At 47.6% G+C, this 21,358-nt stretch overlaps 1 protein-coding gene across 9 annotated transcripts in view; it reads right to left on the reverse strand.

The window, feature by feature from the left end:
• MEIS2 (Meis homeobox 2) overlaps positions 1-10,239 on the reverse strand; it is a 202,974-nt gene extending 192,735 nt beyond the window's left edge. For 4 of the 9 annotated variants that reach the window (XM_058541182.1, XM_058541180.1, XM_058541186.1 and 1 more), the window contains exons 1-6: positions 8,377-8,619; positions 6,894-7,126; positions 5,210-5,351; positions 4,443-4,493; positions 3,452-3,502; positions 2,500-2,649 (exon numbers count right to left, since the gene is read on the reverse strand). In XM_058541182.1, coding sequence (XP_058397165.1) covers positions 2,500-2,649; positions 3,452-3,502; positions 4,443-4,493; positions 5,210-5,351; positions 6,894-7,126; positions 8,377-8,388 — 639 coding nt within the window. In that variant the 5' untranslated portion in view covers positions 8,389-8,619. Of the gene's footprint in view, positions 1-2,499; positions 2,650-3,451; positions 3,503-4,442; positions 4,494-5,209; positions 5,352-6,893; positions 7,127-7,824; positions 7,887-8,376; positions 8,620-9,827 lie in introns of those variants that run through there. The other 5 variants (XM_058541181.1, XM_058541185.1, XM_058541183.1 and 2 more) reach the window with 4 other exon arrangements.
• Between the last annotated feature and the right edge of the window lie 11,119 nt (positions 10,240-21,358).

Below are 21,358 nucleotides of genomic sequence, written 5' to 3' on the forward strand. Positions count from 1 at the left end.
TTCAAATTGGACACATTTACATGCTGAAAATGGCCCACTCGTACCACTTTTCAGGTAGTGGTTCTGTGGTATTTTCACTTTTTTTGTGGCTAGGGGATTGAGGGAGGGTGAGCTTGCAGAAAAGGCTGAAGCCTAAGAGGATTTGCTTTGTAGAGCGAGGCCTGTAAATGAATACAATCACTATACCTATGGTTTAAAAGTATCAAAAATGGTGAAGACTCTCCAAGTTTTTTTCTCACCTCCTGCAGAAAATTCTAGTCTGTGGCAAACCTCGCCATTTCCCACTTGGTGTGCTGGTGGAACAAATTATTTGCCTCCTTTCAAAACAAATAGCAGGGGGCTGAAGTATAAATGCTATAGTTTAGATCTCTAGGAAATAAAAGGCTTTAAATTATGATGCCCAATGAGGTGGCAAGCCCTCATGGGTTCAAAATAAATCAGCTGTCATATTTACCTGATTGGGGGCGTGAAAGAGGAGCAACAAATGTTACAGTTGACTCTTTTATCCAAAGATGATGATCGTTAAATTATTAAAGCACTATCCTCTTAGGTACAACTTCCTTCTTGAGTGTAATTTAAATATTACAATAGTTCCATAAATTGGCATTGTCTATCAGTCAATACTCTAAACAGCCTAGTTTATCTTATCTCTTTTATGTAAATATCAGCATGCTCTAGTTCCATATATCCACTTGAAAAACAGTTGCCAAGAAACTGCTGTAGAAAACCAAGTAGTTAAGACCCCTAGAAATGTCATGAGAAAAGCTTTTGGCTACAGACAACTGTGAACCTCTCATTCCACAAACCATGTAACTAGATTCCTTCCCATTCCCCCAATAGTGCAAAATGCATATGAACTTAGAAGCAGGAAGCCGTGAAAATAAACAAACAAATGACAACAACAGCAAATATTTCTAAGGTCGTGTCATGCCTCGTGGACCACAACCACACATCATATAGCTGAGTATCAGCAAATAAACGTTCCATAGCTGCTTGCTGCGCCCTTTTGATTTCAGTTAATATACTCAATATACAAAAGAGCTCCCCAAAGTTTCCCCCATCGTGATGGAAAAAGCCAAGAGTAAAGACAGGCCTGGGAGCTTTCAATGCCATAGTATGTATTCTGTCTCAGAACTGGATGTCCGGGACTGAGGTTTTCTTCTCTTTTCTTTTTTTTAAAAACTTTTGTTCTTAGGCTAGCTTTCCATACAACATAAAGGCTAATAATTAGAATCTATGGTGGCATATTTTCAAAACTTTTTTTCGGGGGGAGGAGAACCCCACAGGTTTATTCTCAAGGCATCTCAACTCATTCTTCTTAACACCAGGAATGGGGGGGGAGGGTGATGGTGGTGACGCAAACTTCCTTCAAGCCTCAAAGCCTGTTTAACTCCACAGAGGGTTAATTTAATATTTCAGCCACCAAGTTATTAGACTATAGCCCATATCATTTAGGTTGTGAGTTCAATTGGATGTAATCTATAGACACCCTGTCCCCCCACCCCCAGGCTTGAGTTCCTATAAATAAACTGCTGTTCACACCCACTCTTTAACCTCGCCACTCTTGCCTTTCCTACCAGCTGCAATCTTTCTTCTCTTTGCTTCTTTTTCAAATTTTCAGTCTCACTACATATGCTTTTTTTTTTTTTTTTTAAAGCATCAGACTCCCTAGAACGGTTCCAAAATAGGATTAAAAACAGAGAGAATAGAAAGAAATCTCCCTTTCTGGCCTGACATACACAGTCACTCCTTACTATACTCTCCGTCCTCATTCACCAACTGTTTAAGTGTTAAAATTCAACCACTAACCTATGGTTACTCAATCACAACTCCCCTCAGCTTTCTGTAATACATTGTTAATAATTGTTTCATCAAGGTTACTGTCTTTTATTATGAAGATGCTTCAGGCACTTGGCAATAAGTCCATATTCTGACAATAAGTTTCTAAAGAGCAAAAGCTCTGAGAATTGGAATGTGTTCACTCCTTTTATTTCTAATGCAATGCAAGATTGCCAATAATTTTCAGGACTGTCATCTCCGTAAGAGACTGGGAAATCAGCCCTCCCTCCTCAATTCTCTCTCTCCTTCAGTCCTCTCCCTCATCCTGTCCAGCTAGCTGTCTTGCCTCTCTGTATCCCTGCTGCACTGATTACATAGAGTTGAAAAAGCAGAAAAGGCAGCGGTCACCATATCAAACAGACAATTTGCTAACACTCAAGTCACCAAATCCAGGAAACTTTACACATTAAGAGCACAAATCACTCTATCAACTCCCTGGTTTTTTTTGGTTCTCAACATAAATAAGAAGGGATCCGAGAAAGGGGAAACGGAGATGAAAGGTATGTATGGCAGAGGTAGTGAGAAAGGGAGAAAAAGACCCCCAAAGAGACCAAATCATTTACAAAGAAAACTAAGTCAATGGAGGTAGATGTTACAAGTTAAAAAAAAAAAAGCTTTGCCCAGTGGTCTTAAAAGAATGCCAAAGGCTCACAGACTTACATGGTCAGCGAGATTTGTGGAGGAGCCTGAAAGTTCTTCGTGGTCTGACTTGGAGCTGCCGTCCCTTTCATCAATGACGAGGTCGATAGGCATTTTCCCCTTCAAACAGCTAATGTACCGGTGGCAGAAGTTATCACACAGTTCATGGACCTAGAGGGAGGGTCATGGTGGAGGGTTCAGCTTGGATTGTGGTGGTTGTTGTTGTTATTGTTTTGTTTCATTTTTAAAGGGAAAAAATATCAGGTTGCAAGGTTACATTTGGAAAGAGCAACAGTGCCATGTCTTCCAAACTAACTCTAATTAATGGGTGTAATAGTTGAAGGCGGGGAAACAATAGAGCAATTGTTGCAGCAGATATTATTCTCCAGAGACTTCCCTGAGCAACAAGTTACAATAAAGAGAGAAGAAACAGGACTGGAAATAACTGGGTTCAGACTGGGAGCCCAGGGAGGAAAATCGGATTTGATGATAACATCAAAACGCAGAACGTTGGAAGTGGGAACAGCATTAGCATTTGCGATTCAATAAGCTAGGAGTTTTGTATGTTTCCAGGGGAAAGTGATTGAGCTGCAGAGCAATGTAAAGACACCCCAGCCAGGATGATTCCCTCTGCTTGCACCTAATGCCCGCTTTGGGCTGAGGGTGAGCTGAGTTAATAGAGACGCAAGCAGGCTGAATGTCCAGTAACACAAATGGTTTGCTGCATTTCAAAATAATCCTGAATGCCTGGGGAAAAAAGGAGGCGGATGCCACTTTAAAAGGCAGGGCTGTCCTAATTCACCTATCCTCTGAGCCCTGGGGTTGAGGAGTTGTTTAAAGGAAGGACATGGTAACATGTTGCTCAAAATCTCTAGGTGTTCAATCTCAGACTGGATGTTTGTTAAAAACATCCCAACACAACTAGGAGAGGGAAGTAGCTAAATTCAAGTGGGGGATGTCATTCTCTGCTTACCTTTTCTAACTCCAAAAGATGAAACCTTAGAACTTGTATTGCTTGTATCATCTGAAAGAAAAGTTCAGAGCATGGAATTAAGGGTCTGTGACTCAGAGGTCCAGATTAGGGGGTGGTGAGGAAATTGGGCTGGGGAGAAGAAACAGGCAAGTGGCCAGGCACAAGCCACAGATCAAGAAATTGTCAGAAAAACCAAGCGATTACTGATCTTCTTTGCCTCATTGGCCACGGGTTGGAATCTGACTCAACCTGAGCCGAAGCATTTAATATCTTTGCCCCTCATGTTCACGGAGCTATTTGTAAGGGCTGCTTTCCTAGAGCCAGGCCTTCTTTCTCCGCCTGAGTCCTCTTTAACCATCCCCTCCCTCGACCTCAGGCCAAATTGAAAAAAAAGTCGCTTCTTTGGAGAGAGAAAGCTTTTTAGAACAGCACACCCAGCGAAATCTGTCCTTACTAAAGAAGGAAATACTCAAGATGAATGGTGAGGCAGGGCCTTTGAAAGCGGATTTAAGTACTTTTAATATTGAAATCGTGCAAATTAGCAAAAGAATCGCACCTAAAAGTGGCCTGCGCTGGCCTGCCCATTACTCCCCCCCCCCCCCCACCTCCCGGCCCGCCCTCCGCCGTGCCAGCGGTTACTTCCTTCGGGTTAGCTGCCCCGGGCTCGGCCGCCTGCCCCGGCAAACAGAGGAAATAACTCACTTCTCGCAGCCTCACTCCCGGGGCCGAGACCTGGGACTCATCCCCAGCTCACGCTCTCCGCGCTGCGGCCCCGCAGGCTGTCTCCCTGGGTTCCGCTCTTCCTGACGTCCATCCCGCCCCTCACTCCCATCTCCCTTGCGGGGGCTCTAAGCTGTTCCCTTCCTCCCTGTCGCTCTTGAGCTTCAAAAGAGGGCTCTGCTGAACTCCCCGGAGCTCCGGGAGAAAGTGGGTGCTTCTGGGCAAGGGAGGGGGCCCAGGCTGGGGGAAGGCAAGAAACAGTGAGCCTTACCAAATTGTCCAGCTCTGGATTTGAGGAAAAAAGTGGCTTTTCGGCGCGAACCTATAAGAAGCAGAGAAAGTCAGCATGAATTGCCACCCCATTTAAAAGAAGGAAAACCCTGTCACCGACTACACTGTAGTGTGTGAGTGGGAATGGCGCAGGGGCAGTGGCAGAGAAGAGGAGAGGGGCTTTGGTAAAATACGTGAAACAAACTAGTGCCTTAAATTAGTGGGGTCGGTTGAAGAAGAACCAGGGCCTTCTGGTCTTGGCCCCATTAGGGGGTACCTGGAACCGCCAAGCGGTAGCTGGGAACTCCAGGCCATTCTCCGGGCCCCGAGTATCCCCTTATTCTGCCGTCCAAAGGGCTGTGGCTCTCAGCCTCCCTCACCTCCGTGCCCGGCGCGGAGCGCCCGGAGAGGCGCCCAGCTTCCTTTCCTCCCGGGCACTGTCGGGGCCTCACAGCCCCTATCCCCAATTCTTGTTCAAGTAGCTGCAGGCGGGGGAAAAGGCCAAGCCCCAGATTAGGAGCAGGTCAACTTTAATTCGAGGGTCGAGCCCCCGTATTCCTGGCTGGGGGGAAAAACAAACACCCATATTTATCTCGGCTTCCAATTCGCCTCCAGGCTCAGGGATGGGGAGGAGGCGTAGAGCGCGGACTGGGCCGGAGGAACAGATCGGGTGTCCCTGCCTTTTCCTCCCCTTTCATGTAAAGCTCTGAGGAAAGGGGAAGAGGAATGAGGGGCTGCAGGAGGGTGAGTGGGTCAAGAAGGTTGGACCTGCTTGGCGAAGACCGCGATGTCCTCGTTGAAGGAGTCGGAGGAGCAGACGTCTCCGCCGGCCACTCCGGGTTCCCGGGGAGTGCAGGTCGCCAGCTCACACTTCTCAAAGACCAGAGCTAACAGAGGAAACAACGGGTGCCTAACGGGCAGCGCCACGCAGAGACACACACACGGAGACGGGGTGCAGAGGGGAAGGAGCAAGAACTGTAATCAACAAGTTTGGAGGGTTCGGATTCCTTCTTTAATACAACAGGCACGCATCACACTTTACAACCCTTCCTCAGCCAGCCGAGCCTGGGCCAGAAACAGAAAGGAAAAACGGCCTGGCCCTTTTCCTCAGCTCAGGAGTCCCTCAGGTCAGGTCGGAGAAGCCCCTAGCCACTTTAGCCCGCCAAGTAAAAATAGCCTCAGTTGGAACGGAATGAAACATCCAAGAAGCTCAGGCCGTCTGGAGCTCGGAGTTGATCCAGACCCACTCCCCACACTACAGAGGCCGCCGAACCAATCTCTGAGACCCAGCCCTGACCTCCCAAGAAAGGAACACTCTGTGAAATCAAAAATTGCTTTAACTCTGCATTTTAATGGGCATTTCGGAGGAGGCCGAAGGCTTCACCTACATACACACCCGGCGTGATATTTCCTAAATCTAAACTGGAGAAAGTGCTCGTCTAACCTCTCCACCCCTTTGCCTTATAAACTTGTTTGCTCTACTTCTAGTAAAGCTGGGGTGTGGAGGCCAAAATAATAGGAATGTTAAATGCCTAAGAGCTTCTTTCCAAAGACCACATTTCTCCAGCAGGCAAAAATAAATAAATCGAGTGTTAAAACTTGGAAGCGTGCGTGCGCGTCTGCCCTTTGTGTTCCTCCGGGCGGTTTAGCTACACTTGGGGATGCTTGCGGCCTCTGGCTTCAGGCTCAGTTGCTGTTTACCGAGTGTCCCCTCCCCTCGGCATCCCGCCGCCTTCCTCACCTACCCTTAGCTGGGAGATCCCGAGTGGTACACGTTTGGACTGTGCACCCCCATCGCTCACCGAGTTCTCTCAGAATATAAAATAATTTCCAGCCATCTCCTTTACTCCCCCTAAGAGCGGCTCTGTGCAAGCAGCAGTCCCTTCCACCCCGCTGCACTTCAAGGTCTGCCCCCTTTATTTACAGAGAATTAAGAAGTGGGTGATTAGGACTTCCTGGCCGACAGAAGCAGCCCTGATCCCAGCTCAAGCTGCCTTTAGTGACTCCCAGACTCTCGGTAGGAAACAGAAGAGAAAAAAAAAAACAAAGTTGCTCCTCATCAGCAGGAAACTTTCTCCTTCGTCAAGGCCTCTCTTAGGGGGCCTGAAAGGACCAGCTTTGCGTCCTTTGGCCAGGAATCCCGTCCTTGGGGAGAAGGCCCTGGCAAGATTCTGAGGATTCAGTCACTCCGGGCTGTGGGGTCCGGAGTGACGGGGCCGTGGGGGTGGAGGAAGCCATACCTTCCAGGGACTTATACTCAAGGGGCAGAAGAGCAAGCCCCCTTCACTGTCCTTTCCTAAGGCAAGCGGTCCCCCCCCCCCCGCCCCCCGGCAGAAATTACTCCCCTGTTAGTCGTCCACCCCCTCAACCCCCACAGAGACAAACAGACACTCGCAACCGTACTCACACACAGTATGCTGGGTCGGGTCAGGGGTGGGGGGGGTTGGTTTACCCATAGATCGCGTCCTTGTCCCGCTTCAAGGCGTCGTTGACAGCGGATCCCATGCTGGCCGGCATGACATTGGGGTGCGGGGCGTGCGCGCCGTAGTGCTGCGTGGCGTGGAGCGGCGGCCCGTGGTTCAGGTGGTGAACCGGGGGGATCGGCCGCGGCGCGTGAGGGTCTCCGTACATGGAAGCAGGCACCCCTACTCCGTCCATCCCGCCGTAATGGGGCAGCTCATCGTACTGTCAGAACCCGGCACAGGGGAGGGGGGCGCAGGAGGTGAGAGAGAGCGAGGAGAGCCGAGGGGGAATAGAAAAAGAAGGAGGAAGAAGAAAGCGAGGAGAGAAGTGGGAAAGGAATAGAGATGAGAGAGAGGGAGAAAGACGAAGGGAAGAAGAAGGGGGGGGGAGGCAGCGGAGAGGGGGAGAGACAGAGGGAGGGAGAGAGAGAGAGACAGAGAAACAGAGGAAAATAAAAATAAAAACAAAGTCAGAAAGGAGAAAAGTAACGAGCACGAGTTGAACACACAGAAACCAAACCAGCCGAAACAACGGAGTTGAAAGTTGTGAGGGAAAATGTTTTCAAATTTTAAAATGAAAAAGTGGGAACCAAGAGCAGCGTTGAGAGCCGGGAGAGGGGGCGGTGAGGCCGGGGACTGAGGGGGCGCCGGGAGGTCCCGCTCGGGCCGGAGGCAGCAGAACCGTAGCGAGCCAACCGAGGGAGAAGTGGAGTTAGTGTGAGGAGGAAGCCCCGGATCCCACCCCTAACCCCCCTTCGCCTCCTCCAGAGGATCCAATAAATCAAAAGGCGAAATGAAACAAAATAAAGAGAAGAAAAACGCTAATAATCAGGACGAGAACGCCGAGGACGAGGGAAGACTGGGGCCAGTGGCTCCCCGGGGGCAGGGAGCGGAGGGAGGGGGGAATAACGTGAAAGTTACCAGAAACATTATTTAGCAGCGGATTCCCTGCGTCCTTGTCAATTTCAGAGACAAAACAAGCAGCCCAGGCTAGTCTAGGCGGCGGCGCAGCGGCTGCGGCAGCGCGGCCCCAGCGGCGGCCCCGGCGGCGGCGGCGGCTCCTACGCGGCCAGTGCCCGCCTCGAGCCGCGGGAGCAGCGGCGGCAGCGGCGGCGGCAGGAGAACCGGGGGAATCGCGCTGCTGGGGTAAAAGCTGGAGCGAGGCGAAAGCGTGTAACAATTGCACACACACACACACACACCACTCACACGCACTCGCCGCCCGCCCGCTCGCACAGCGCTGGAACACGCGCGCCCAGACACGCACACACGCACGCACACACACTCGCACACACGCAGAGGCACGAGGGGGAAAAGAAGCCGATGAATAATTTTGCTGCTATTTTTTAAATACTGTCCGCCATCATCAAGCAGCGAGCAGCAGCAGCAGCGTTGAAGGGAGAAGAGGCATCGGGACAGGCCCCTCTTAGGAAAGGATTTATATCTAGGTAAGTGTTGGAGATTTAAACCTACCCTTTGCGCCATCAGTCTGCGCTCCAATAAACTCCTGGATGTGTCGTATATTTAATATCCCAGTCCGGATAAGAAAGTGATCTAGGCTGAAGATTCCTTTTTTTTCCAAACCAAGGAGACTTCTCCCAATTCTCCAATTTGTTATTTTTAGGGGAAAAAAAAAAAAAAAGCCCAGGCAAGACAACGAAGAGTTTTTTTTTTTCTGTGATATTTCTTCTTTTTCTCTTTTTTTCCTCTTCTTCCTCCTCCTCCTGATCTTCCTCCTCCTCCTCCACCTCCTCCTCCTCCCCCCTCCCCTCCTCCTCCTTTTGGGTCCTCCTTTCCCCCTCTTTCTCTTCTCTTGCCCTCAGTTGGAAAAAAAAAAAAAAAAGAAAAAAAGAAAAGAAAAAGAAGAAGAAAAAGAAGAAAAAAAAATTGTCAAGCCCCCGAACTGAAGGTTACGAGCGGCCCGTCAGCAGCCCACATGTAACCGAACTGTCGTGTTTCATGGCTTTTTGCCACTCCAGCTGTCAATCAAAGCCCGGAATGTCAAGGTAGTGAATGAATGATGGTTGATGATGATGAAGAGGAGGAATCTTTCAGACCGGTTTTTTTTTCTTCCAGTAAAACTCCACGAGGGGTTTCTGCTTCTTGAATTTTTTCCTCCCCCCTCCCCCCCTCTTTTAGCTTTGCCCCCGCGGTATCTATAATATGATCCTCTCTCTTTAAAGTATCGTTCAAAGAAAGCAGGGGGGGAAAATCAAGAAAAAAAATGAATAGTTTGCAAAAATTGGACTTCCTCCCCCCCTCTCCTGGTAGGTATTTTGTCTCTCCCTCTCTCTCTTGCTCGCTCGCTCGCTCTCACTCGCGCTCGCTCTCTCGCTCGCTCTCTCGCGCTCTCTTTCTCTCTCTGGGAGATGAGTGAGTGTCAGTAGGTGTTGGCAGGTTGGCTGCTGCCTGGCTTATAGAAGAGCCTCAGTTTGGCGGCGCGGGTCGGCGGCGGGAGAACGAAATGACGGAACCCGGAAGTCGTGGTGGCCATAGCCCGTCGTACGGCGGAGACACATCCCGGGAGTGGGGAGCGGGAGCGAGGAGGAGCGCGCCGCGCCGAGCCTCTGATATGCAGCGAGTGCGATCGGACGGCCCCGGCTGGGGGGGCGGGGGAGGCGGGGGGCGGGCGGGGGAGGGGAGGCAGGAGCCCAGCAGACCCGAACAAATCAGAGAGCCTGCTCCTCCGCGGGTACGGCTGGGGGGGGGGGCGGTGGAGGAAGGGGAGGAGGGAGGAAGAGGAGTGTGTGTGTGTGTGTGTGTGTGTGTGTGCGCGCGCGCGCGCGCGCGCGAGCGAGGAAAGAGGGAGAGAGAGAGAGAATGAAGAGGACAGGGAGAGCGCAGAGAGGAAAACTGCAGAAAACCACAGGGAAAGTACGGTACAGCCTCAGATCTTTTAATTTTTTTAAAAAAATAAAACTTACTTCTAGTTCATTTTCCCATCACTCCGGGCTCATGCCTAATGGGGTCGTGTCGGGGACGTTTGTCATGGCGCTCTCGCTTTTGTTCCTTTTAACTCCGCGGGCCCCACTCCTCTGCCAGCCGACTACCGCGCACGAAGGCTTTCCGCTAACATCCAGGGGCAGCAGGCGCTGCAGACGGTACCACCGCCGGGCTAGAGTTTTTTTTTTAAGTGGTACTTTCTTCCCTGTACAGATCCAGGACCCTTGATGTCAACATTCATTTTTTCCAGGACAAGAAGAGACCAGCTTAACTCAGAGAGCACTCCCTCCAAGCCGTGCGGACAAGGGCCACCCTGGAGAGTCTTTGGGACCGCGGCGGAATAGGGAGGGAGGAAGTGAGGAGGGAGTCGTTTGGCTGTTTGATGTTGTCTGGTGTCGCCAGGGGTGTGTGTGTGTGTGTGTGTGTATGCGCGCGCGCGCGACTGGTGTGCGCCTCCGAAGTGGATCTCACTTGGAGCTGGGAAGCACGGGAGGGAAAGACAGGGAGAGAGAGAGAGGGAGAGGGAAGATGCCAGGCGAGGAGGGTCGGCCCGCACTCCCTGCCCAGCTTTGTTGTGGTCGCCGGGAGCGCAGAGGCCGGGGCACGGTTATGCCGCCTAATTGCTGTGTTAATTATACCGGGCAATTTCGCGGGATCGAGAAGATGGGTTCGACTCCGAGTGAACTTTTCCAAAAAGGAAAAGGAGGAGAGTGGGGGGAAGCAAGGCAACTATCTCACACCGTTTACGTAGAAAGTAGTTCTGGCCGGTATCTCGCCCAATCCCTGGCCGGAGCTGTACCCAGCCTCACCTCGGCGCCGCGGGTTTCCAGGCGGCCGCGCGTCAATCACTAGGAGCCCGGAGCTGGGGGCGGAGCTATGGTCACCCAGCGCGCGCAGTGCCGCAGCCCCCGCCGCCTCCCGGCTCCCGGCAACCCGGCCCCGCGCTCCGAGCGCACCCTATCCCCAACTCTTCGCTTTCTCCCTCGCTCATGGTCCCCGACCCAGAGAATCGAAAACAGTATGTTCCCCAACAGCCGCCTCCCTCTCCAACTTTGAACCCATTCTGGCGAGTAGAAAGTAGCGTTATCCTCCGCACGCGTCTTTGACCCGACTTCCCGGCGGCTCGGGGCGGGGGCCGGTGGGGGGGGGGCACAGGGAGAATAAAGTATCGTGTGTGTGTGTGTCTATGTGAGAGAGAGAGAGAGAGAGAGAGAGAGAGGGAAATAGAATGAGAGAAGGACTGTTGGGCTTTTTTTTTTTTTGGCCTCCTTTCGTCTTCTCTGCTTCACTGTAAGCTTTCGGGCAACACTCATCTGGGCTTAGATCGCAGCCTGCAGAGACTCCAAGCGGAGTCGGAGAAATTTGGCCTCGTTTTAATGGGGCTGGGGAATGAGCTCCGGAGGTCAATAAAGCCCTCCAAAAATGATGAATGATTGAGCACCTGTGATGATGATAGTGATTACCAGAGCAATTAAACAGTTTGATTAAATGAGCCATCATAACAATGATGTCTGCGGGAAATCGGCCCTCACATATAAAGAAAGATAGTGCGGAGGGGCTGGCAGAGGCGAGGGTAGCGCGACGCTAGGGAGCGGGGCTGCGGACTGCGAGGTATTCGCCCGGGTGGCCGGAGCAGGGACGGCTGGGCGCGCGGAGCTTCGGGGAGGAGAGTCTAGCCCAGATTTTCAGCCACTCTTATGTGGGGCTTCAAGCCTGCAAGATCCGACGGAGATGAAACCTGCAGGCTGGGGGGAGGGTCCTTTCCCCTCCACCTCCTCATTTTTTTCCTAGAAGAACTCCAAGATTAAAAGCATCTTTCTTATTTGTTGCTGAATTGCTCCTCGACGTATAAGAAAAGGTGAGTAAAAAAGAAAAGAAGACGCAAAAGAAGAGAAAAAGTTGGCTTCCAGAATTTTATTTCAAGCAGCAGTTGGCGAATTCAGTTTAACCGGGGCGGGAAGGACGGGAGAGAAAAAAAACCAATCTAGACTCGTAGCGGAGCGTTTTCGACTTTGCAGAGGTCTTAATATTGGTGAATCCAAGTTCCCTGAGCAGCGCGGCTATCGAAGTTTACACTCAGTTTTTACTCTTCTAGTTGTTCTTATTTTCAATATTGCGTATTTATTGTCGTCAATAGGATTATTGTTGTTTTAAATTGTTCTGTATATTAAGCTCCAATTATTTTTCTTTTTAAAAAGAAACTCAATTTCCTTGATAAACGCTCCTTTTGTAAAGATCAACTTCGAACCAAACCTCTACATCGTAGAGTTTAAACATTCAATGTTTCTATGTTCTGCTTCTTTTACCACCGCTTTTTTTTTATAGTGATACTGTGAAGTGAGCTAGCATCCTTACAGCCTTTATTTAGAAAAATTGCACTAGAAATAAAAAAAAAAAATGTTTCTTCCATGGCAGTGCATCTGAGTAAAAACAATGCAGACCTACTGATGATTTCTATATTTTCAAACAGTTGTTAAGTTATAATGGGTTGATTATTCCGAGATAATCTTGGTTTTTACAAAAGAAAAAAAAATTAAACTCTATTTTCATCCTTTGGGCGATGCAGAATGCATTTTATCCTGAACTCCTTTCTTGCTTGCTTTCTCTGTCTAATATTCCGTAACTTCTTTTGCATTTTATTGAATACATTAAAACAAACAACAGGGACAATCTGGTTAGCTATAGGAGATAGAGAAAAATAGAACATTTTAAGATACTGTCAAAGAAAAAACCCAATCTTCTTTAACTCCAAAGAATTTAGTTAAGAAGTGTGAGAGTGTTAAAAGTGAAGCCTACTGGAGGAAAATCTGTGTCATTTAAAAACTCACCAATTGCCTAAAGGGAGAATCCCGAATTTCATGCGACTAAAGAGATTTCACTTACCTAGTTGTATGTCATTTATGAAACTGTTAGTTTAAAATAGCATTGCAGAGCAGTGGATTACACATGAGATCAAGTTGGAGGTGATTCAGAGTGCCGGTTCTTGATCAATCTGAGGAATTCAAAGGACTGTTACTTTTAATCGCCAACTTGCTGATGTTTTATTAATTAATAGAGCTGAAAAACACTTAAGAACTTCCTGGTCTCCCCCCACCCCCAATTTTGCAATCCGATAGAAGCGATTCCAAAGCAGTGGGGGTGCGCACACTGTCTGATTTCTAGCCTGATAGTACGTTGTTGATGTTCCATTCTCAGCCTCCGAACCCCCACCCAGGCTGCGAGGCTCATCTGTTCTCCCACATTTGGGGTGAATGAAAAGTAGGTGGGGCAGGCCCGGGAGTCAGGCGCGAGATGGGGGTCGAAGGAGGCGGCACACACCTCCGTCAACAGTCAACTCCTTTTGCCCAGGCTGGAAATGGTTTTAACAGGCGGTAAAATTTCATCTTGCGGTGTCAAATTGGGGTCATTTTGGGGTTAGAGTTCTCAGTGTCCGAGAGGAGCTGTCCAGCTGCGTGGGGACTCATTAACTGCAAAAGATCTGTTTCAGTAAAAACAATTCAAAGACAATCAGGAGGCTAAAGACCCTCTACAAATCGCATTTTACAAGTGCCCCAGAACAAATATGGATGCTGAAACCTATTTCTTCAGAATCCCAAATCGGCTACTTAGCTCTGGAGTGGGGGTGGGGGCACTGCATAAAAAAAGAGGTGAAAGGGAGGGGACCTGATCCGGTGGGGGTGAAAGGGAGGGGGAAGGGGCCTCTCAAATTTAAGAGTCTGTTTTTAATCACCTCTTTCTTATTGAAGCATCCCCAAGACTTCTGAGAACTGCTTCTTTTCTATTTTTCCTTTTCTTTTTTGTCTCAATGTGGAATGCTATTATAGGTAACATTTAAGATTTAAAAAGAATAATTGAATCCCTCTATAATTACTTAATTTAAAGGGCATTGGCTTTATGGAGAGTATTTAATTTGAAATGAGCATTTATGAACTCAGAGTCTATTTTAGGTGAATTTGCCCGCCTTCTTTAAGGAGCCTGTGTGTTTGTTTCTTCTAACCTTTTTTTTTTTTTTTCCTAGAAAGTTATAGGTCCTCATCACAGATAATTCCAAATTCCTCAGAACGGTGAGGTCTGGAGTGTTAATCTGTGTATTAAAATCGCTGGGTTTAAATCCTTTTTTTCTTCTTACAACAGTTAGAACAATTGACACCTTGTTAGAAAGCAAATGAATCCAACCTTAATCTTATTTGTAACTTTAGTTAACGTTTTGAATTGGAGTATTTTGGATTAAGCAGATTTTTTTTTCTATGTAAGGTTAATTTTTATTTGTGGAGGTTCTGCTTGGTGGTTGGGAAGAAAGATATTAATTATTATTACTTTGATTTAAAAAAAATTCCTTCAGGTAAAAGAAAAGTGCAATTTTAAAATGAGAAGCTAAATGTGTGAGATGCCAGGGTTTTAGAATAAAACCAAATGAATACTTTAAAGTATTATTTGAAAGAAGTTTTCTTTCTTGCATTACTGACCTGAGCAAGTAAAAAAGATCAAAATGTTTTATTCTTTCTCTCTCTTTCTCTTTGGACTCCACCTCTGTCGCTGGTCTTCTCTCTCCATCCGCTTCACTGTATTTTGGGTTCTGAATGCAACAGTGAATTTTTATGGTCTAGCTCTTTTCTCCAAGCTTCCCAGAACATTTATAAATTGTTACTCAAAGCGTTTGCGGCCCTGCAGAAACAGCCCCGAGTCCAGCATCACTGGGACAAAGGCGGAGGGACCCTCTTCTGCTCCAGACCTGCTGGCTGACAGTTGGAATTTTTGATATATATTTTATTTGGCATTTCCAATAACGCGTTTGCCTCTGCTTCCCACCCCCTTGCAGCCATCTATTACTTTAAAAACATCTCTTCTCTGTAAACCTCAGCTCATCCTTGTGAGCTGTTCTTGAGCTTCCCAGCAGTGGAACTAGCAGCTCTGCAAGTTGGACTAGGAAGAGTTTCACTCGCTTTCATACCTGTTAACTTTGCTCACTCTCTTCCTAGTTGGGATCAAGAGAGGAAGAGGGCTTTTTTTGTTTGGTTGGTTTTTGCTTTTTGGTCCTTTCCCCACTTAAGCTTTCTACCATGTATTTTTCTCCCCTCCCAATTAATATCAATAAAGCACCCCATAATTTATCTTTTTAAATAAGATGGGGTGGAATCATTGTACTTTCTTTCCTTTTCCTCTCTCTTATTTCTGTTTTCTCCCAATTTTAGCTGCTTCACCATCTCGTAGAGGGAAAGTATTTCAATAAATAGCCCTCTAGCGCTATCTGGCGGGTCTCCAAATGCGACGTGCGCTCGCTCTCACTGTCTCTGGCTCCTTCCCGCGCTCTCTTCCTTCCTCCCTTCCTTACTCTCTTTCTTCCTCTCTCCTTCTCTTTCTCTAGTCTCTTGCATTCTCTTGAGCCTATCCCCCATTTCTCTCTTCCTGCTACCCCTTTTCAGCTCCCATCCTAACTTCCAGCGGAGACGGCTTGGAACGACCTGGTCATACGTTGATACCCACGGAAGTAGGTGATGCTCCGGCCACGGAGCTCCCCTAGGCTTCCTACCTTCACCCAACTTGGGTCACTCACATCTTTTGCCTTTTATTAGCATCTTAGTGTTGTTTCACATGTTGCGTAAGTCTCAGCGTCTCAGCTGGCGGTGATTTGGAGGGGCTTATAACTGCATTTGTGAAGTTTGGAGGAAAGAAATCAGACACTGGAATCCCAGCTCGTGGAGCCCAGCTAAGTTTTAGGTCAGGAGGCCGAGTCTCAGTGCGAGTTTGAGGAAGGGTCGGGGCCTCACAGGGGTGGGAGCAGCATCGCACGGCGGCCGGCCTCCGGGAGAGCGCTGGAGTAGGGGCGCGAGCCAGCCCCCCACCATCCCCCGCCTCCCGCCCGCCGGATCCGTACATCACAATAGACTGCTCGAGTTTGTATCCTAGGCCTGTCCAGGATTTTTTTTTTTTTTTTTTTAATGAACTAGCTTTATCCTCCCTCCCCCACAACCACTACCACACCAAATTTGGAGAGGAGTGGGAAAGAAAAGTGGGAGTAGGAAAGCTCACGGGAAACCCCACAGGGCAAAGAGGAGAAAGCCAGCATCAGAGACTGCGGGACGCACGCTGGAGGATGCAGTAGGCACCCACATCCTCCCTCCTTTCTCGCAGAGATTTGTCTGCTTTCTTATTTGTGGCTTTCCCCACCTCTTTGAAACAGTAGCCTGTAAACCCTCAGCGATGTGTGGGGAGCGGTCAGAGGGGATAGGGGCGGAAGGAGAGATTCAACTCCGACTTGGTGCTTTAGATAGTCTCTTAAAATTCTTATTCTCTCTCTCTCTCTTTCTCACACACACACACCCCACTCTGAGCCTTAGAGAAATCTCCAATCCTCCCTTTGAGCGAATCTCTTCCATCCAGTCCTTGAAACACAGGAAAGGATACGGGGCCTGGGGGAGGGCTAGACTCACTCAACTTTATGATTGCATTTTCTAAAATTTACTTTTGACCTTGCAAAGTACAAGTGAGGACCATATCCCCAATACAGACCCAGTCACTGGCTACTTGAAGTGAGAGGACCTCAGCCTGCGGTGCCGGTGGTCACCAGACAAAGACCTCTTCCTAATTCTGAAATCCTGCCCCCTCCTCATAATCTCAAAAGTAGACTAGAAAGGAGGGGGAAGGATGACACAATCATAGGTTCTATTCCTCAAGAATCCCCGCCCCCCCCCAATGCTGAAGGAAGAAAGCACAGTTCGGGTGTAATTAATTGAAGACTGTTATTAGGTCATCACTAGCCAAGGTGCAAATAATTGCAGCCCATTTTTACTTAAAATTGACCAGCCGCAGAGTGATAGATCGATTCGGAGTATAAAAATGATGTATCAAAACATCAATGTCGATTATTTGAAATATTGTAGTTGAATTTTTTTATTGCTTCATCGGTTAAGTGTCTGAAAGTGCAGTGTTCAAACATATATTTATGTTGTCAATACTGTCAGAACTGTCAGTTTTATTATACTGGATTTGTACTACATTTTGAATTTACTCATTTACATAAAATGCCCACCCTAGGATTCCCCCACCCCCACCCCATCTCTCTCTTTCCTCCCATCTCTGGAAAATCCGTGTCAGTTTCTTCAAAGGATTCAGCAATCTTTGCCCAAGCTAAAGTGTGCATTGCCTCTTTTACTCAATTTTCCACATCCGATTACATGTCTTTTTCACCATTTCTAACTTTCAAAGGGAGCCTTCCTCCTTTCTTCCCAACTCTGCCTACTCCAGCCTTTTCTCTGAAGTAGTATTGTAGCACTTGGAAAGCTTCAGGTTTAAACATCCACATCTCAGCTCCCAATAAACCATTTAGGTAGAAAAACGGAAAAACCGGACTTCACTGTACCTCCTTGGCTGCACTGGCATAAACCAGCCTGCGCCGGGCAGACGTTCTCACACATGTGAGAGTCCATCATCAAATTACCTGGAAGATTGAAATCTTCCAAGGAAAATGAAATTTGAAATATAAATACTTTTCCTTTCTTTTTACTTAAAAGCTGTGATAGAAGAAGAAATAATACATATAAATGATCAGCACGTTTTACCTTTAAAAGCTTTTGAACTCAATCGAAAGACACAGGTTGGAAGCAGAATTGACAGTTTTAATTCCACCCATTTTCACCTGGCATGTCAGATCAGAGGCAATCATTTATTTTATGGGAGGTGGATGGGAAAGTCGGATAGAAAGCTTGAATCCACTGCAGTCTGTATCCTAAATATCACAGAGAAATTAAAGACACTCATTGAAACGCAAACATTCCATCGCTCCACATTTTCAGCCTAATTGAAATTTATAAATTCACGTTCTGCCTAATTTTATGCTTTTTATTTTTTTTCTAGGATTCTCTCCAAGACTGATAGGAGAGACAGGGCCACTTCTGGACTAGCTGTAAAGCTGTGTTTTCATTACCGTAACACTGAAGCATCTTTTATAAACTTTTTAAGATATTTAAATAAGTGTATTTGGACATTAAGAGAAGCTACACATACAAAGATAGCTTGGCTTTACGCCGTCAATCCCAGCATTAAAAGAAAGAAAAAGTCCAGAATTCATCTGAGAAGCTTTTCCATACCCATCTTCGTCTAAAAAAAAAAAAAAAAAGCAAAGCAAAAGAAAGTTTCCTGCATGCGTCTGTATGTCTTGGTGTGCAGGTTTATAAACATCTCCCAGTACGTGTTTGTGTATTACCTCACTCCTGCCACACACTCGAAGGCAGAGGCATCGAGGGATCGCCCCCAGAGAGCTGTGTTTATTTAGGTTTTTTTTTTAATCTCTCCGCCGTGTATGACAAGTGTTACTTCAAGAAATTCATCAGCCTTCTACAGATACTTCCAGTTTTGCTGTAATGATCTGCAGAAGAGAACTGCCATCACTTTCTCACATCTCAAGGTGTTGCAGGAACTCAGAGAAAGGGGAGAGTGGCTGAAAGGCTTAATTACAGTGGGGGAGGGAGGGACCCGAGGCGCGGACCGAGATGGGGGAGTGAGCAAGGTCCTTTACCTGTCCTGCACCTGGAGAAACTCCGAATCCTCTCGGTGAATATTTGGGAAAGGTATAGTTGCCTTTTTGTTCTTTTTAATGCCTTTGGGGAGAAGTGACACCCTTATGTAACAATTAGCTCAGACAATAAAAATAATTGGAAAATCAGTTGGAATTTCTGAGTTTTTAATTATGTTTAATTTTGTGCTAAGCCGTAAAATTACGAATGCTCCTCAATTAAACATCCTCCTCTTGTAAAGCGTTTAACAACAATTATTCCTTAATCAGTCTGAATGTGAGTCACAAATGATGCTTTTCCACATCAAAGAGACGTCCTTCGACGTTACCTTTTAGTCATAAGAGGATTAATTCCTATAATTAGAGGGATAAATACGTGCATAAATACATCTCTCACTCTCTCCTTTAAAAAAAACAAAACCCTTTCGCTGTGTGTGAGACGTGGCCGGCTCTGGTAGGGTAAGGGCTTTTAATTGTCCTCCTTTGCCTCAAGTTCCTTAGCTGGTGGGCGAATGCAACCGAGGAGACCCGGGCGCGAAGCACAGACCCCCAGAGGGACACACGCGCACACACGTAGACAGAAACGCACACACGGGTCAGGCAGGAGGTACAAAGCTCGGGGTCCCAAGACCCTCGCCAATTCCAGTGTGATCCTCCCAAGACAACAACCCATTCTCCACCCTTGCCCCTGCCCCGCACGGCGAGAGTTCTCTTCCAGTCGGCCCACTTGTCCCGAGGAGCGGGGTCCCTGCCCTAAGCTGAATCTCCAGGTTGACTCGCCAGGCTACAAATAAAAATTGAGCATGACCTTTTAAAACTCCTGTGTGAATATCTCATTTACCTAATGACTTTGTGTCACCTAGGAAGAAGGTCAATTTCCTCTTAACCTTTCCCCCGCTGCTGCAGTAAGCATTCTTCCCTAATCAATGGTGGCTGGAATAATCAATTCCCATTTTATGATCGCTGACAAACTCAGTCTCTGGGCGGGGTGTGAGCGCGGCGGGGCTCGCTCGGGCCGGGACAGAGGTCTCTCTGGGTACGCCCAGCTCCGCCCGGCGCCAGGGGAAGCTGCTCTCTCTTCCCGTCGAGTTCAGAGACCTTGGCAAACTTCCCTCCCCCAACCGCCGGCTTGACTTCTGAGTTGTCACTAATCCGAACCTGATATTCACCAGAGCTCCTTCGGTCACCAACAACGCTCCCCGCTGCTGCTGGGCCTCCCACCCGCCCCTCCTCGGCGTGTTTTCATTTCAAAGTCTGCAGGCAGGGATTGCCCCGACCCAAGGAGAGTGTGTCTGTGCGCGCGCGCGCGCGCGCGCGTGTGTTTTAGTTTCATTTACATTTTAAAAATTATTTTTGCCTTCTTCAGCGTGGAGCTCTCAGCTCTTTCACTCTCTCAGCCCTGCTAACTTTGCATAAACAAAGCAACAACAGAAGCTCAGAGTGGGTGGATTCGTGTGGAAATGAAGTCAACTGGCAGAGTTCTCCTTTCTCCCTTCCTATCTCCTTTCCTTTCTCCGCTCCCTCTCTCATTTTTTCCTTCCTCTTCTCTTACCTTCCTCCTCCTTCCCACCCTCCACAATAACCAGTTATCTTAAAAGGTAGGTTTATTAGATGCCGATCTACCCCTGTTTTTGGTTCTCCAGTCTGGGGAAATTACCAGGAAAATTACTAAGTCAAAGCTAATTTGAATGTGAATTTAGGATAAGTTCACAGTGCTTTATCTTTAGAGGGCCTAAATATCAGCCCCTTCCCCTCCCAGTCTCTCATAAAGTGGAAGTTGACTTTTACAGACACAGGGCTTGTTTGCAGAGAGGGATCTCTTAGCACTTTTTCACCATCGGCCACTGGATTTTCTATCCTCTCATTCTGCCCCAACCCCATTTCACTCACTACCAAGACATGAAGAAGCTGCTGTTGATTATCAAGCAATTTAAAAACCCGCTTAGCTAGGGTTCAATGGCAGGAAAAGCACTTTTCTTGGAAAAGATGTCCTATACCCAGCTTTTTTTGAAATTTCTTATTATTAACCAGCTAGTTAAAACGGAGCCCAGAACTGAACTTTTTCCCCTGAGAGTGTTCTCTCAGGCCATGTTGATGGTCTTTGAAAAGATAATTAAGATGCCCCTTTTCTTAACTCATAGCACCTCATTGCTTGTGGGCAGACATTCTGCTAAAATTGGGAAGTTTGTCAAACAATCGAAACAAAAATGTAACTATTCTACTTTAAAAGGTAGAATAAAAGACAAACCACCTACCCTGGTGTGGAAAACAAACAAAAAAGACATTTGAGTTTAAGGTGAGGCATATCTGGGCCAACACACTCACTGTTTATCCACAACAGTTTCCTCAAGTCCCGTTAGTAACAGAGATGGCCAACCAAGCCACCGCTCCAGCCTGCCTGAAGCTGGAGGTCCCATTCTTGCCTTGGGCCTGAAGGTGCTGGAGTGGTGACCTCTGAGAGGCAGTGAGAGCAGGCCAGGGGCAGGACTTGACGTGGGATGGGGCCAGGCCAACTTCCCCGAATTGTCACTTCCCTTCTTGCTCCGTACCAGGAAGTGCGTTCGCAACTCCAGTTGACTTAGATTCTGGATTTAGACAGGCTCAGAGGGCTGTCCAGCCCTGAGTCACAGTTTATAACAGCCTGGCTTTTGAAGATTTGTTTCATATTCCAAACAACTGAAGTACAGACTTTCTGGGACCACAACCAGTTGGGAGGTCAGGAAGCCCTTGTACGGGAAGAGTTCCCCATTACTAAGAGTCCTGAGTGGGGCTTTTATCTCTATTTGACAGAGGAGCAGACAGATTGGGGATGGGCCCCTTGACCTCAGATAATTACTATAGTCTTCCCACTTAAGCAAATTTAATTCTCACACGAGGAGTAATTAACAGCCTCTGACTATTCACTCTTTGAGAATTTCCTTTCCTTTTCTTATCTTAAGGGCCCTCACAGGGATATTGAAGAATATGCTTAATACTAGTTTTTAGTTTCATTTCCTTTAA

This window comes from Diceros bicornis, chromosome 5, assembly GCF_020826845.1.
Source record: "Diceros bicornis minor isolate mBicDic1 chromosome 5, mDicBic1.mat.cur, whole genome shotgun sequence".
In the NCBI taxonomy this organism is placed as follows: Eukaryota; Metazoa; Chordata; class Mammalia; order Perissodactyla; family Rhinocerotidae; genus Diceros; species Diceros bicornis.